The sequence below is a fragment of the Vulpes lagopus genome, chromosome 20, assembly GCF_018345385.1.
Source record: "Vulpes lagopus strain Blue_001 chromosome 20, ASM1834538v1, whole genome shotgun sequence".
NCBI classification, from domain to species: domain Eukaryota; kingdom Metazoa; phylum Chordata; class Mammalia; order Carnivora; family Canidae; genus Vulpes; species Vulpes lagopus.
The window spans coordinates 24,753,765-24,767,424 of NC_054843.1; the positions used below are offsets into that span (position 1 = coordinate 24,753,765).

The 13,660-nt window shown below is 38.3% G+C and overlaps 1 protein-coding gene across 1 annotated transcript in view; it reads left to right on the forward strand.

Moving 5' to 3' along the window:
* Positions 1–13,660, forward strand: part of TMPRSS15 (transmembrane serine protease 15) — a 119,475-nt gene that overhangs the window by 98,217 nt on the left and 7,598 nt on the right. The window contains exons 23-24 of the mRNA XM_041734712.1: positions 9,987–10,168; positions 11,440–11,535. Of these exons, the coding sequence (XP_041590646.1) occupies positions 9,987–10,168; positions 11,440–11,535 (278 nt within the window). The remainder of the gene's footprint in view (positions 1–9,986; positions 10,169–11,439; positions 11,536–13,660) is intronic.

Sequence of the window (13,660 nt, forward strand, 5' to 3'; positions counted from 1 at the left end):
GATAGCCCTCATGTTACAAATAAACTGTGCTCTAGAAGTTCACATGTAAGGACTTCGTTGTGAATTAGGATAAAAATGTTTCCTTCTCAAGTGAGATCTATTTTGATGCTACTCATAACTAAAACTTAGAAGTAATATCAAACCAGATTTGACTCTTCTTTGATTACATGATATGACAAAATACATAGAGAGAAGATAGATCTTAAGGGGTGCCTGGGTAGCTCAGCAGTTGAGTGTCTGCCTTTGGCTCAGGGCATGATTCCAGAGTCCCAGGATCGAGTCCCACATCGGGCTCCCTGCAGGGAGCCTGCTTCTCCTTCTGCCTATGTCTCTGCCTCTCTCTCTCTCTCTCTCTCTCTCTCTCTCTCTCTCTTTCTCTGTGTGTGTGTCTTTCATGAATAAATAAATAAATCTTTAATTTAAAAAAGTAGATAGATCTTAGAATTCAAGATCTATCTTCTCCCTCTAGAAGCAGCCATACTCTAAGCAGTACCACAGGGAAAAAAGAGCAGGTGAAGGACAGGAAGAAAAGGTGGAGAAAATAAATATTCTTAGGCCCCAAGAACATGTTGATTTTCTGCTTTCACCTTCCTAGGTAATCCCATTCTAACACTTATGAATTAGGCCAGAAAAAAAAAAAAAGGTAGCTTCCTCATAGAAGATTCATAAGCCCTGACCTAGGGCAATTTCCTGCCCTTAATTGAGTAAAAGAAGCCTCCAGAGAATGACCTCAGCTGTGAGGATTAGGATGAGCCTCTCTGTGGCCAGCGTCCAGAATTTTTGAGTAAAGAACCACATGTGCTCAAGAATGGAAGACATAGCTGTAGTTAATCAGATTAAAAAAAAAAAAAATCAGCTCCCTACCAACACAGACATTGAAAGTTCTTGAATGGACGGAGACAAATTGTCAGATGCAAAAGGTTATGATAGTTATTTGGGAGATGGGAGTGAGGGGCAGAAGGAATGAGTGGTTGATCCCACTGGACCAGAGTGAGAGCAAACTTGAACTCAGAACCCAAAGAATCTGAAATGAAGACCCAATAGCTAGATCCCAACTGGACTGATCACCTGGGCTCCAACAGGACTACCCAAGGTACTGCCTGTTTATACCCAAAGCTCTTTGGTTCTATACATCACACCCTCTACTGGGTGAGTAAACTACAGCCTGTCCCATACCTAAACTACCCCTTCGTGACTTTTCTGCCTCTTGATAATTATATTTTATTCTGTTTCAACCACATCACAAATGTCTATGGCAGTCAATTTTCCCATCCCCTGCTAAACATGACTTTAACTTTTACCTATTCATGCTCTATGCCTTGGTATGCCACAGGTAGGTAACCTAAACCTCAATTTCCAAGTAAAAGATATCTTTGGCTACAGGTTTATTGTCATTTTCTATTGCACAAAGACAGATCTTAGTAAGTTAGCGACCTCCCGTATTAACCTTGGACTTGCTAAATTAGTCCGTTTGATGTTCTTGCAGAACATATGCTTTCTAAATGTCAGCCAGGCTTGTAGTAATATTAGTGACATCTTTCATTTATCTACCTCACAGATGTACTTAGTGTAGGTCAATGCTACCCATATCGTATCTTTTCTTTTTTTAAAGATTTTTTTTATTTATTCATTCATGAGAGACACAGAGAGAAAGAGAGAGGCAGAGACACAGGCAGAGGGAGAAGCAGGCTCCATGCAGGGAGCCCGACGTGGGACTCGATCCCAGGACTCCAGGACCACGCGCTGGGCCGAAGGCAGGCCCTAAACCGCTGAGCCACCCAGGGATCCCCATATCGTATCTTTTCAAGCCACAAAAGAAATGGAAAAACAGTTTCATCCAATATAAACACATGTTTAACCATATAAGACATAAAATATCTTTTCACAGTTTCAATCTGAACACAAGCAAACAAGCAAGTGTAAGCTGTAATAGAATTGTGATGAATTCAAACTCATCCTCGCCCACCTTGCATTTTGCTCTCCAAAGCCACTGAGTGGTATTATTTCTTCTTCCCAAGAATTGTATATCTGGTGCAGGTGTTTTAACTTGCAGGTGGTTAAATGGTTTAATTGGACAGCTCTTCTCTGTATCCATTCTTACTGTCCACACTCCCTTTCCCATCCCTCAGCCACAGTGTTCCTGGGTGTCATGAAATTTCACTACGCCTCTTCTTTTTCTCTGTCACTGGTTTGTCTTCTTTTTGAACCTTAAAACAGATTTGGAGAGCATGGACCAGCTGTGGTTTAAAGGCAAGGTTGACTTTAGACCAGAGGGCAGAATTTTGATCCTACTAATGCTACTGACCTTATGTCACTTGGTAGCTCGGTTTCGGTATCCTCCTCCACAGTGGGTTCAGAAAGACATCTGCCCCCTAGAGTGATTATCAGGTCCAAAGTAAGAGGATGCAATACTTTCGCATACTATGAATTACATAAATGTACAATAGAATTCCTATTGTGCTCCTGTTCCTGTGCAGGAAAGGTCTGTGAAAGAAGATTCTTACTCTTTCCCGGGAGACACTGAGTGTATTTCTTTTTTAAACCTTTTATATTACTACAGTTTCAAGCATGCACAAAATTTGCAAATAATAGTACAGGGAACGTTTGTATATCTTCACTGAGATCCACCAACTGTTTCAATTTTATGGTATGAAAACTTCTTTATCATTCTTTCATTCTCTCCAGTCTGGAGAAATACTTTTCCTGAATCACTTGGCAGTGGATTAGACATTGTGCTCTTTACTCTGTATTTTTACTAAGAACAAGGATATTTTCCTATATAATCACACAAAAGCATGGAAATTTAACATTAATGTGATACAATTATCTAATCTATAGTATGTATTCATTTTTGTCAATTGTCCCAAATATGCCCTTTGTAACCTTCTTGTTTGTTTCTATGTTTTCTGCCCACAAACTAATCCAAGATAATGCACTGCATTTACGGACTACACCTTTAATCTTGAAGACACTTTCTACCAGGTTATCTTTCTGTCTTTCTTGTCTTTGCTATTTTTTAATACAGCAAGTTATTTTATAGAAAGTCCTCCTATTTGGTGAAACCCTTCAAGCTTGTCTACTTGTTTGTCTTGATATGTCTCCATGCTTTGAGAACTTCTTTACTTTCTGCAAAATAAGATGTTCCAGGTTCATCTTGTGCTTTTTCTACTTTAGTCCTTAAATCAAGCTTTCTATAAGAAACCCCCATTCCATTTAGCTATTTTTAGTTCCACATTTTAAAAAACAAGATCTTGTGTGTTCCTTGCTACAGCTGCTGTGTCCTACTCCTAGACCCTCTCAATAGATGTAACTATACACCTACAAATATGAACTCAAAATGACAATTCCAAATAAAACAGATTACCACAGGGTACATTCTGATCTTTTCTCCTCTGTTTGAAGCACCTGTCCCCAATAGTAAGAAACCTGTCCCTACTATCCACAAAATATTTGTAGATTTGCTTAAGTTTAGACACAAGTTGTTTGAGAATTGCCAACCCTCACTATAAAGCAAACTTGTCACATAGTTTGATGTTTGTTTTTCATTTTTTTCCCACTGACATAGAGTAAATACATAATTTTAAGTGCACAATTTAATGAGTTTTTGGAAATGCATACACCTTTGTATCCCACACTCCTATCGACACATTTCCATCACATGCAAAATTCTCTTATCCCTCCTTCTCAATCACCATCTCTGCTTCCAGAAGCAACCATTGTTCAGCCTCTTAGATGGGCAGGTATAGATAGATTCACAGTCTGGATCACATGTATTAAATACACACACATCAATGATGAAATTATACATAGAGAGATCTCTTGCCAATCTCCCATTCTTTTTTCCTTTTTTTTTTTTTTTTTTTTAGAGAGAGAGAGAGAGAACAAGTGGAAGGCAGGGATGAGGAAGGGGGAGAGGAAGAAGGAAGCTCCCCACTAAACAGGGAGCCTGACACGGAGGCTTGATCCCAGGGACCCTGGGATCATGACCTGAGCCAAAGGCAGTTGCTTAACCGAGCCACCCAGGTACCCCATCAATCTTTCATTCTTTAAGAAGCCCTTTAGAAAAGACCAAATACATTTATCTCATTCTTTATTGAAATAATTCCTTGAAGAAGGTGTTAATATTCCTAAAATAGGTTATTTCATATATGAGGTATTTTGGGTATGGCAAGAAATACGTACTACTATTCACATTTTGTTTAGTATCAAATTAATTAAACTGATAATAAAGTTTGAAGCAAACTTTTTGAGTAGTTAGGTATTCACTATAAAATAACATAACTTAATTGATACTTCTATTACAACTTAAAACTTGGATTCATTTGAGTGCCTCAAATACTTTAAATAGGACTAAAACATTTTTTTTAATAAATTTATTTTTTATTGGTGTTCAATTTGCCAACATACAGAATAACACCCAGTGCTCATCCCGTCAAGTGCCCCCCTCAGTGCCCGTCACCCATTCACCCCCACCCCCCATCCTCCTCCCCTTCCACCACCCCTAGTTTGTTTCCCAGAGTTAGGAGTCTTCATGTTCTGTCTCCCTTTCTGATATTTCCCACACATTTCTTCTCCCTTCCCTTATATTCCCTATCCCTTATACAAATATAGTACCTAGAAATTATTTTGTTTCTATTGAAACTTCCCTAATACATAAACATCATGGTTTTAATTCATTTCTCTATATATCTACCTATTTGATGGCTTTACAAAGTTCAATATATTATCTCCTTCAGGTTGCGGAAATTCTATAATACTTTTTCTTTTTTACCAAAAACCAGTAAGTCACTAACTTAATCTTGAAATCTCTACCAGCCTAAGAAAATTCACTTATTTTTGATTTACAAAAATTACTATAGATTTACTGGTTTTTGGTTTAGACTAGATCTTGGCTACTTTTTTAAGGTATTTCAAGTTTGAGCTGCTTGTCAGCTTTCCAATTGTTAAAATTCTCTTGTATCACTAGGACTTTATAAACCAATGCCTTTCTCAGTTTTACCAATTTCCAATATGATGTCTGGCCCTTCAAATTATGTATTTGTGAAGTTTTTCTTAGCCTATAATCTATTTCCTTGATGCTATTCGGTTAGCTCTATTTTTAATAATGTATTTTTCTTTCTTTTCGTTTGTTTTTTGTTTGGGGTTTTTTGTTTTTGTTTTTGTTTTTTTTAGTTTTATTTTTTACTCCCTTCACCAATAACACACACACCACCCCTGCCTCTGGCAAAGCACTTTAATAACATATTTCTTAATAGCAGATATCTCATTATAGTTGTAATTCCACCCAAAAGTTCTAATATATCGTAGAAGCTCCAGTGCCAGATATTTGAGATTATTTTTACTTTGAAAACTGATTTATCATCTTGAATCACATTATTGGACTAGAACAGATTATAACAAGTGTTGTTCTAAGTTTGGGGTATGATAGTACTCTACAGACCAACAAAGTCCTTGCCCTAGAAAAATACTCAAATATTTTATTTTAGGGAGTGATAAGTGCAGCAAAGGAAGAAAAAGTGGTATAAGGAGAAAGCAAATGATAGTAGCAGGGGGCTTCATTTGGATACTGTAGTGACAGAAAGCTTCACAACAAATGAAAATCCAATGAGAATCTAAAGAGATGAGAGAGAAACTTAACACAAATTTCCCAGGAGGTAATATCAACTCGAATACTCTGGGGGTAGGAGTGAGATCAGCCTGTTCCAAAAACTTCAAGAAGGCTGCTGTTGTTGCTGGCCAGGAAGTGGTTGGCAGAGAGGTAGGAACAAGACTGGAGATGCAGGCAAGACCAGATCCTGGGCTCTGGCAGGGACTCAGGAGGTTACGGTAAATGGGATGAAAGACCATCTGGAAGACAGAGTGACATCATCGGGAGAGAGCAATAGTGAAGCCAGGAAGACCCAGTTAGAAAGAATCAATGGTGGCCCTAGGATTGTGCCTGAGAAAGCTGGACAAATGGCTTTCATTAATGGATTTCATTAATTATTTCATTGAGTAATACTTTTTCCATTTAGTGGAGAATAATAATAGAGATCTAAAATTCTGTGCTGGGGGTAAACATTGGGGTTGGCAGTGGGCAGATTTGACTAAAGTACAATCTTCATTAATGATAGAATACAAAAAAAAAATCAGTTTAGACTTATAGGTACCCACTGAATTTTTTTTTCCTTTCAGCATATTGTGCTGCTCTGTCATAACTATTTTGCCATATTTACTTTTTACCTCAATGAAAATCCCATATAAAAATGGACATCCTCACACTCTGAGTAGGGAATTTATTTACACATCAGCACACAGCAACCTACAGTGTCATAGCACTAGTTCCTCCCATCTGGGGCAACATCTAAGGATCACCTATTGTGTACCAAGAATAGTGCTAGTATTCGAGGTGATAGAAGTCAGGAATACATGTCTTTCTGTTGCCTCCCAATTTGTGCCTTTCTTTCTCTTGCTACTAAAGAAAAACATTTTGCATGAACAGGGCAAGCACAGGTGTTATGCAACAGAAATTCAGCCAATGTCCCCTGCTTCAAGGTACACTACTTCTGCCATCTTTAGCCTGTGTCAGATTGGCACTTGCCTATCCAATGGGGCTATCTCCTGTTCTTGTCTTCACCTGTTTTCTATCCTATAACTTTCCCTTGTTTCACTAGCATGTAGATGCTTTGAGACAAATATATTTTTAAAACATAGTAAGTATCCCCCCCCCTCATCTGTAGCGATTATTCCTGAAGGCTGTCTTCTCCTATCTCTTGGCTTTGGTTGAATGGAAAAGCTAGGGAGGATTCTATATTGCTCAATATCCCAATACTAATTACAAAGTGCAGATTCTTGGGTTCCACTCCAATCTTCCAAATTAGAATCTCTGGAGGTCCAAATTAAGAATCTGAATTTTTACCAAATACTTCAGGTGATCCATAAAATTGAGTAACACTGGCCATACCTTCTATATTCTCAAGTCTTTCTTCTGAGATAAGGCACTAAAATTGCAGTAGGATGTAGTCATTCTGTTAGTGCTTGTGCTAATGTGGGCTTGTGGGGAAGCTAAGCACAGAGACATGAAAAGTTATGTGGGCCGAGACTTGAGAGAGAAATATAATGGATAAATATTAGAGGAGTATCTCCTTCCTAAAGTACAATTTACAGACTCAGGAGAAAGAAAAACATGAGAAAAAGTCTATTTTCCATGTAGCCCTATACCAACTTTGGAACTCATTAAGAATGTATCTGATTAATATTCTTGTAACTTGTATTTAATTAGACCAGTAGCTTGAAGCATGTAGGTGTAATTTTCATGGTCTGGTTGACGGACTGGTTTTCTACTCCAAACCTTAAAATAACAAGACAAAATAGTGATTACAAAGTTTGTGCTACCTACAAAGCTCTCTCATATCAGTAACTAATATTTATTGTTCTCAGAAGGAGTACAGTACCCACAAAAGAGATAAGAATTTGGGAGGTTAGCTACTGAATTGCATTATTTTATCTGAACTGCATTTTTAAAAGATTTTATCTATCATCTATCATCTATCTATTTAGAGAGTGCATAAGTAGGGGCAGAGAGAAAAGGAAAGAGAGAAAGAATCTCAAGCAGACTCTCCACTGGGTGCAGAGTCTGACACAGTGCTTGATCTCATGACCCTGAGAGCATGACCGGATCCGGAATCAAGGGTCACTCAACCAATTGAGCCACCAAGGCATCCCTAAACTGCATTATTCTATTATTGAGTTAAATCTATAGCAAATGACTGCATATACCTCTCTGAACTTTCATGTAAGTTTTCTGAGGATAAAATATGTAAAAGACAATCTTGTCACTTTTGAAAATAAAGGCACTCTATTAACTTCAAAATAGAACTCTATAATCAGTTCATACTCCCTTTTTAAGAAGGGTTTCATTTATTATTTTTTAATATTTATTTATTTATTTATTTATTTATTTATTATGAGAACACAGAGCGAGAGTGAGAGAGCCAGAGACACAGGCAGAGGGAGAAGCACGCTCCAGGCAGGGAGCCTGACATGGGACTTGATCCTGGGTCCCCAGGAATACACCCCCAGCGGAAGGCATCACTAAACCGCTGAGCCACCTGGGCTGCCCAGTTCATACTCTCTTTGACCAAATTTTATACCATTAATATAATTAATGTTATTTATAATATGAACATTAATATAATGCTTTGGTTATATAGAATATAATTATAATGTAAAATATAATGTGTATAAATAAATATGATTAAAGCAAAGTAAGAACCATGGTGTGGCAACTGTAAAATTAATATTTTTTAAATACTGAGTTAACATATATTAAATGTTTCATAAAAAAATGCAGTTCTTTAAAAAGAGTAACTACCTGTTACCTGTCAGCCATAACAGATAGGCCAATCAAGTGACAATCACGACCAGCTGAGCTTTAGGAAATGTACTCAAACGTGTGATACAGAAAGAAATTCGAAGATAGGATATCAGGAAAGAGATTTAATGCTATCCCTTCTCTTCGAGTAAGCCAGTGTGGGCAGAGGAGTCCCAGGGCACAGTGGGAGTGAATGCAGTTATACCTGAAATTATCAGTGTGTCTGGCTAGACTGAAATTCCTCTGACCTAGAGAGAGGGGAAAATGAAAAGGCCTCCTGACTAGCAAACACAGCCTTCACAGTACCATAATACACTCCTGGTGCAGCATCTGTCCATTGGAGGAGCTCTCACCAACCACTAGGAGCATACACATCCTCCCCTTCCTGAGCCCAGATAATCCAGTGGCAGAGAACATCTCTCCCTGCAATGCTCCCCTGATGTTCTCAACCCCGCCCACACAACCCTGCCCATAGCCCCTGGGGGCACCCCACTCTGTTGGTGCAAGTACAGCTTCTGAAGTCAGACAGTCCCAGTTCAAGTCTCTAGGCACCATTTAAACTATCAGCACCCAGTTTGTTCTCAACATAACATCCATAGCCCGGTGGCAAAAATGAAAAGAGTTGATGCAAAGTATGTGGCATGGCCCTTGGCACAAAATAGGTTCTCTGTAAATGGGTGTTATTCTACTCTGTAAAGCATGTGAGTAAGTTTCCTCTGATTTTAATGCAGCATGGTTATCAGTGGACGTCTTCTGGATGCTTGGGCATTCATTGGCTTTACCGATGCTGGTGACCTGATCAAACATGATCCCTTGTTTAATTTCAACAAAGTAATGGATAGGTAGAAAGATAAACAAATGGACTTGAAATAACTTCATGCCCTTTATATATTTGTTAGGTGACTTGGATTCTAGGAGCTGAAAGACCACATTAGATGAGGCATTTATAACTATTAAGAATTAAATTACTAGCTCATCTAAAAGAGCAGTTGTTGAATTTTGACTTCATTGTGAATATGGCTTAATTGGCTTAATTCCAGCTGTTCACTAGTAGTTCCTCGGTGTAAAAATGTTGCAAGCCAAAAGCACAGTTAGAAGTCCCTGCACACTTCCAAACTGTCATTTAATCTGCCTATAAAACAAATGTTATCTTTTACCAATTCATTATCAAGGGCCAACACTATGTGTGGAAAATTACTCAAGTTTATTAGGTATGAAAATCCCTGGAATTTGTATGTTAGATTTTAGACATCATAATAGGTTTTATTGCTTGTCTTAACTTTGTGTGAATGCAGTGACCCTGTAGACAGGAGAATGCTTCTGAACCTCCTTCCGTTGCTACCGTAGATGCTGGGGTTGCCTGAAGAAACCCTGGACCAAGGTGTGATCTCCACAATGGAATGGGATCTATGGCAGTGGCTCTCTAACTTGGCCATATGTTAAGAAAAACTTGGAGACTTAATTTAAAAATAACACATATTTTTTAAAGTCTCCTCTTTTGAAGAAGGATCATTCAGAGAAATTCAAGAATATTTTAGGACAGGAACACATAGTTCTGAAATACCTACTACAAGGATCTTTCAAAAGTAACTATGGTGGATGGAGGGTTTCTTGTTTTTTTCATAATTTTCAGGAGAAATTTAGAGCCATCTAAGTGGAAAGCAATCCTAGGCCTGCATATGAGATCGAATATGACTTCTCCTCAAGTAGTAACTCGGTTGATAGATCAAATTGTCATAAACCCACATTACAATAAACGAACAAAGGACAGTGACATCGCTGTGATGCATCTTGACTTTAAAGTGAATTACACAGGTAAAAAAAAAAAAAAAATCAGTTTTAGTTATCTTATCTGGCCAAATTAATTCAAAATTAGATTTGAAATATTATCAGTACCAATGAGTTAATAGTCCAGAAGAGTTGGATAATTTGTTATAGAAATCATTATAATTTAAATGGAATTGGGGAATGGAGTGAAACATATTCAATTATCTTCATCAAGGTGTTTAAATCCAAATTTCTAGAAAGTTGGTCCACAGAATAAAATGTCCTGAGCCCCCTATAATAATAAACTCAAAGGAGCAGCCCAGAGAAAATATTGTTACAATGCATGCTTTCTCTATTCCTCACATGAAAGGAAGGCAGGTCCACCTACCACGAAGTACAGAGTAGGACAAACTAAGGAAGAGCATATACTCTCAGAGTAAAATGAGTAAGAATTAAGATATCCATAGAACAAAGTTTTTGAAGGAGATTCAATAATCTTAATAGAGTGGCAGCTGGAAGACTTCCTCCAAACACCTAGATAATGTGCAAGATATCACCTGATGGAGTAACCTATATCCTGAAGGTATAAAGTTTACTCCAAAGACTTTTCCAACCCCCAGTGAGGAGAAAGAGCTGCCACTTCTGGGCTCACATGGAATTTGGTCTACACATGTATTAGAGCACTTAGCAAAGGCAGACTATTACTGTGGTTAATTATGTAGCCCTGTCCTTGAGGGTAAGCACCATATCTTATTCATTTTTGTGTCTGCCCTGGGTCTTACATGTACTGGGTGCTTAATAAATGTCAGGCAACTTGTAAATTGTTGGAGAAGGGCTTTAAAAGTCGGCGACCAGTACTGACGCTTCCATAAGTGCCCTGTAAAGCAGTCACCTAAAAGCTTTCTTAATGTGGAGATAATTGAGGAAAATCAAACAAGCCTCAGAACATTTGTCCAAGTGTCTCTTAATTGACCCTGAAGAACAGCCTTACCAAGATTTTCACAGAACTGACTCTGTACATAGCATGATTACTTAAAATCAAATCAAATATAAATGATCAACTCTAGAGCTAAGACGTTATTTATCTTCTTAATGAGTAGTTAGGAAAGTAGAAAAGGATCCTGAAAGACCACCAGTGATACCTAGTCCATTGTCAAAGGGTGCCGCCCTGAGATGCTTCTTTATTATTATTAAGATTGATGTCTAAAAAATGTTCAGGCTGCATAAAACAAAAATACATTTTTTAGATAAAATGTTGAAAATAATTGATTTTTAAAACTTGTTAGAAATGCATGTTTATCTGTGTTTTGTTTTTCCAGATTATATACAACCTATTTGTTTACCAGAAGAAAATCAAGTTTTTCCCCCAGGAAGTCTTTGTTCCATTGCTGGCTGGGGGAGGGTTATATATCAAGGTAAATCATCAGACTCAACAAAAAGAAAATGCCTACTAGTAAGAAGGATGCTATTATACTAGCCTGTGAATATTTTCAACATATTTTTTGCAATTCTTATAACAGTTTTCAGCAGTAGCTCTTAAAAGCACAGTTATATTCATATGCTGTGTATTTGTATAATTTTTTAAAAATTCCAGATTGTGTTGAACATCTTATAAAACTATGATCCTTATTGGGGGAGAGTTCAAGCATCCCTCAAACTTAGTGACTGGTTTTAGTATTACAAATACTTTGATAAAGAGAAAAGATATGTCTATTTAAGTAAGTATTACAAAGGTTACATTTATTTTTTAAATATGTATTTATTTTAGAGAGACAGAGCACAAGTGGGAGGGGCAAAAGGAGAGGGAGAGAAAGAAAATCTCAAGCAAACTCCACACTGAGTGCAGAGCCTGATGCGTATGGGTCTTGATCTCATGACCTGGGCTAAAACCAAGAGTCCTTGGTGGGCATGCAACAAAGGCCTCACCCCCTGTGTGTCAGCTAAGGTTCTAAATAGCTCAAACGACTTCTGTGTCATGGTGCAGATCATACCCAGGGTGTTCTATCACCCTGCTGAAACTCTAGAAAATCAGTATAATGAACATCCCACCCGTTTTTGGCGTGAACCTGTCTCCCTAACCCTAGCCGTTATGTTGGGACTAGGGGTCGCTACTGGGGTGGGTACTGGCGCAGCTGCTCTGATCCAGGGCTCACGATGTTATATAGAACTCCAGGCAGCTGTAGATGAGGATCTACGGGCACTAGAGCAGTCCGTTTCTAAGTTAGAACAGTCCCTCACCTCACTCTCAGAAGTAGGACTTCAAAACAGGAGAGGCTTGGATTTACTACTCCTGAAAGAGGGAGGCCTGTGTGCGGCCCTGGGAGAGGAATGCTGTTTCTATGCAGACCATTCTGGAGTCATCAGGGACTCCATGGCCAAACTCAGGGAAAGGTTAAATAAAAGACAAAGGGACAGGGAGGCCCAGCAGGGCTGGTTTGAAAGCTGGTTTAATCAGTCTCCCTGGTTGACCACCCTAATCTCTACCATTATGGGCCCTCTAGTTCTCCTGCTCCTGCTGCTGACTTTCGGCCCCTGAGTCCTCAACTGGCCGCTCCAGTTCGTCCGAGAAAGATTGTCTATTACCCAAGCTCTGGTATTAACTCAGCAATGTCGGGCCCTCCAAACTGAAGAAATAAATGTTCCCTAAGATTTTAAGGTTAAAATCAGCCCAAACAAGAGGAGGGAATGAAGAAACCTCCCCCCTTGTAAGTAGGGCCAGCCCTAATCCAGAGGCAGCCCATCCAGGCGCCTTCCTGAAATTTTAGCAACTAAAAGCATTCTGTTTACAATAAGAAAACCATTTCCCCCCACACCCTGATTGGAATGTCCCTGAATAGGTTCATGTTGACCCTCTGTGAAATCAATAACCTGAATGCTATGCGACTCCGGAGGTTCTTTTGTCTTTAAGCGTTTTTTTTTCTTTTCCTTTTGCCTTTAAAAGATACCTGTAATTGCTAATCTGGGCTCTCTTCCTCTTCGGAGGCGGAGAGCCCGTTTGCGCAAACGTCCAATAAACCCTCTTGCTAATTGCAAAAAAAAAAAATAAAAATAAAAAAATAAATAAAACCAAGAGTCCAAAACTTAACCAACTGCACCACACAGGCTCCCCACGAAATTTATTTTTGTAAAGCACATGGATAAAGTCTGATCAAAAGCCAAATTATTACCTGTTACATTTTCCAAATCAATAAACCCCTCTTTATTTATCATATAAAGTCTCACACTCACATTCCCTAAAAAATGAGAAGGGAATCCCCTTTAACTTCAACATGCTGAGTCAGCCTACTCAGATGGGGCATGAATCTTACACTCAAAACTGTGAACTGACTCTTGGCTTTATTTAACAGGATGTTTTCCAAACACAGAAAAGATGCATATTAAAACTAACCGAACATAATTTTTTACAAAATTACAGTACTTCATTTTCTCTAAATGTAACTACAAAATATGCTGGATTCAGAATTCCTTTTTTTTTTTTTTTAGATTTTATTTATTTATTCATGAGAGACACAGAGGAAGAGGCAGAGACATAGGCAGAGG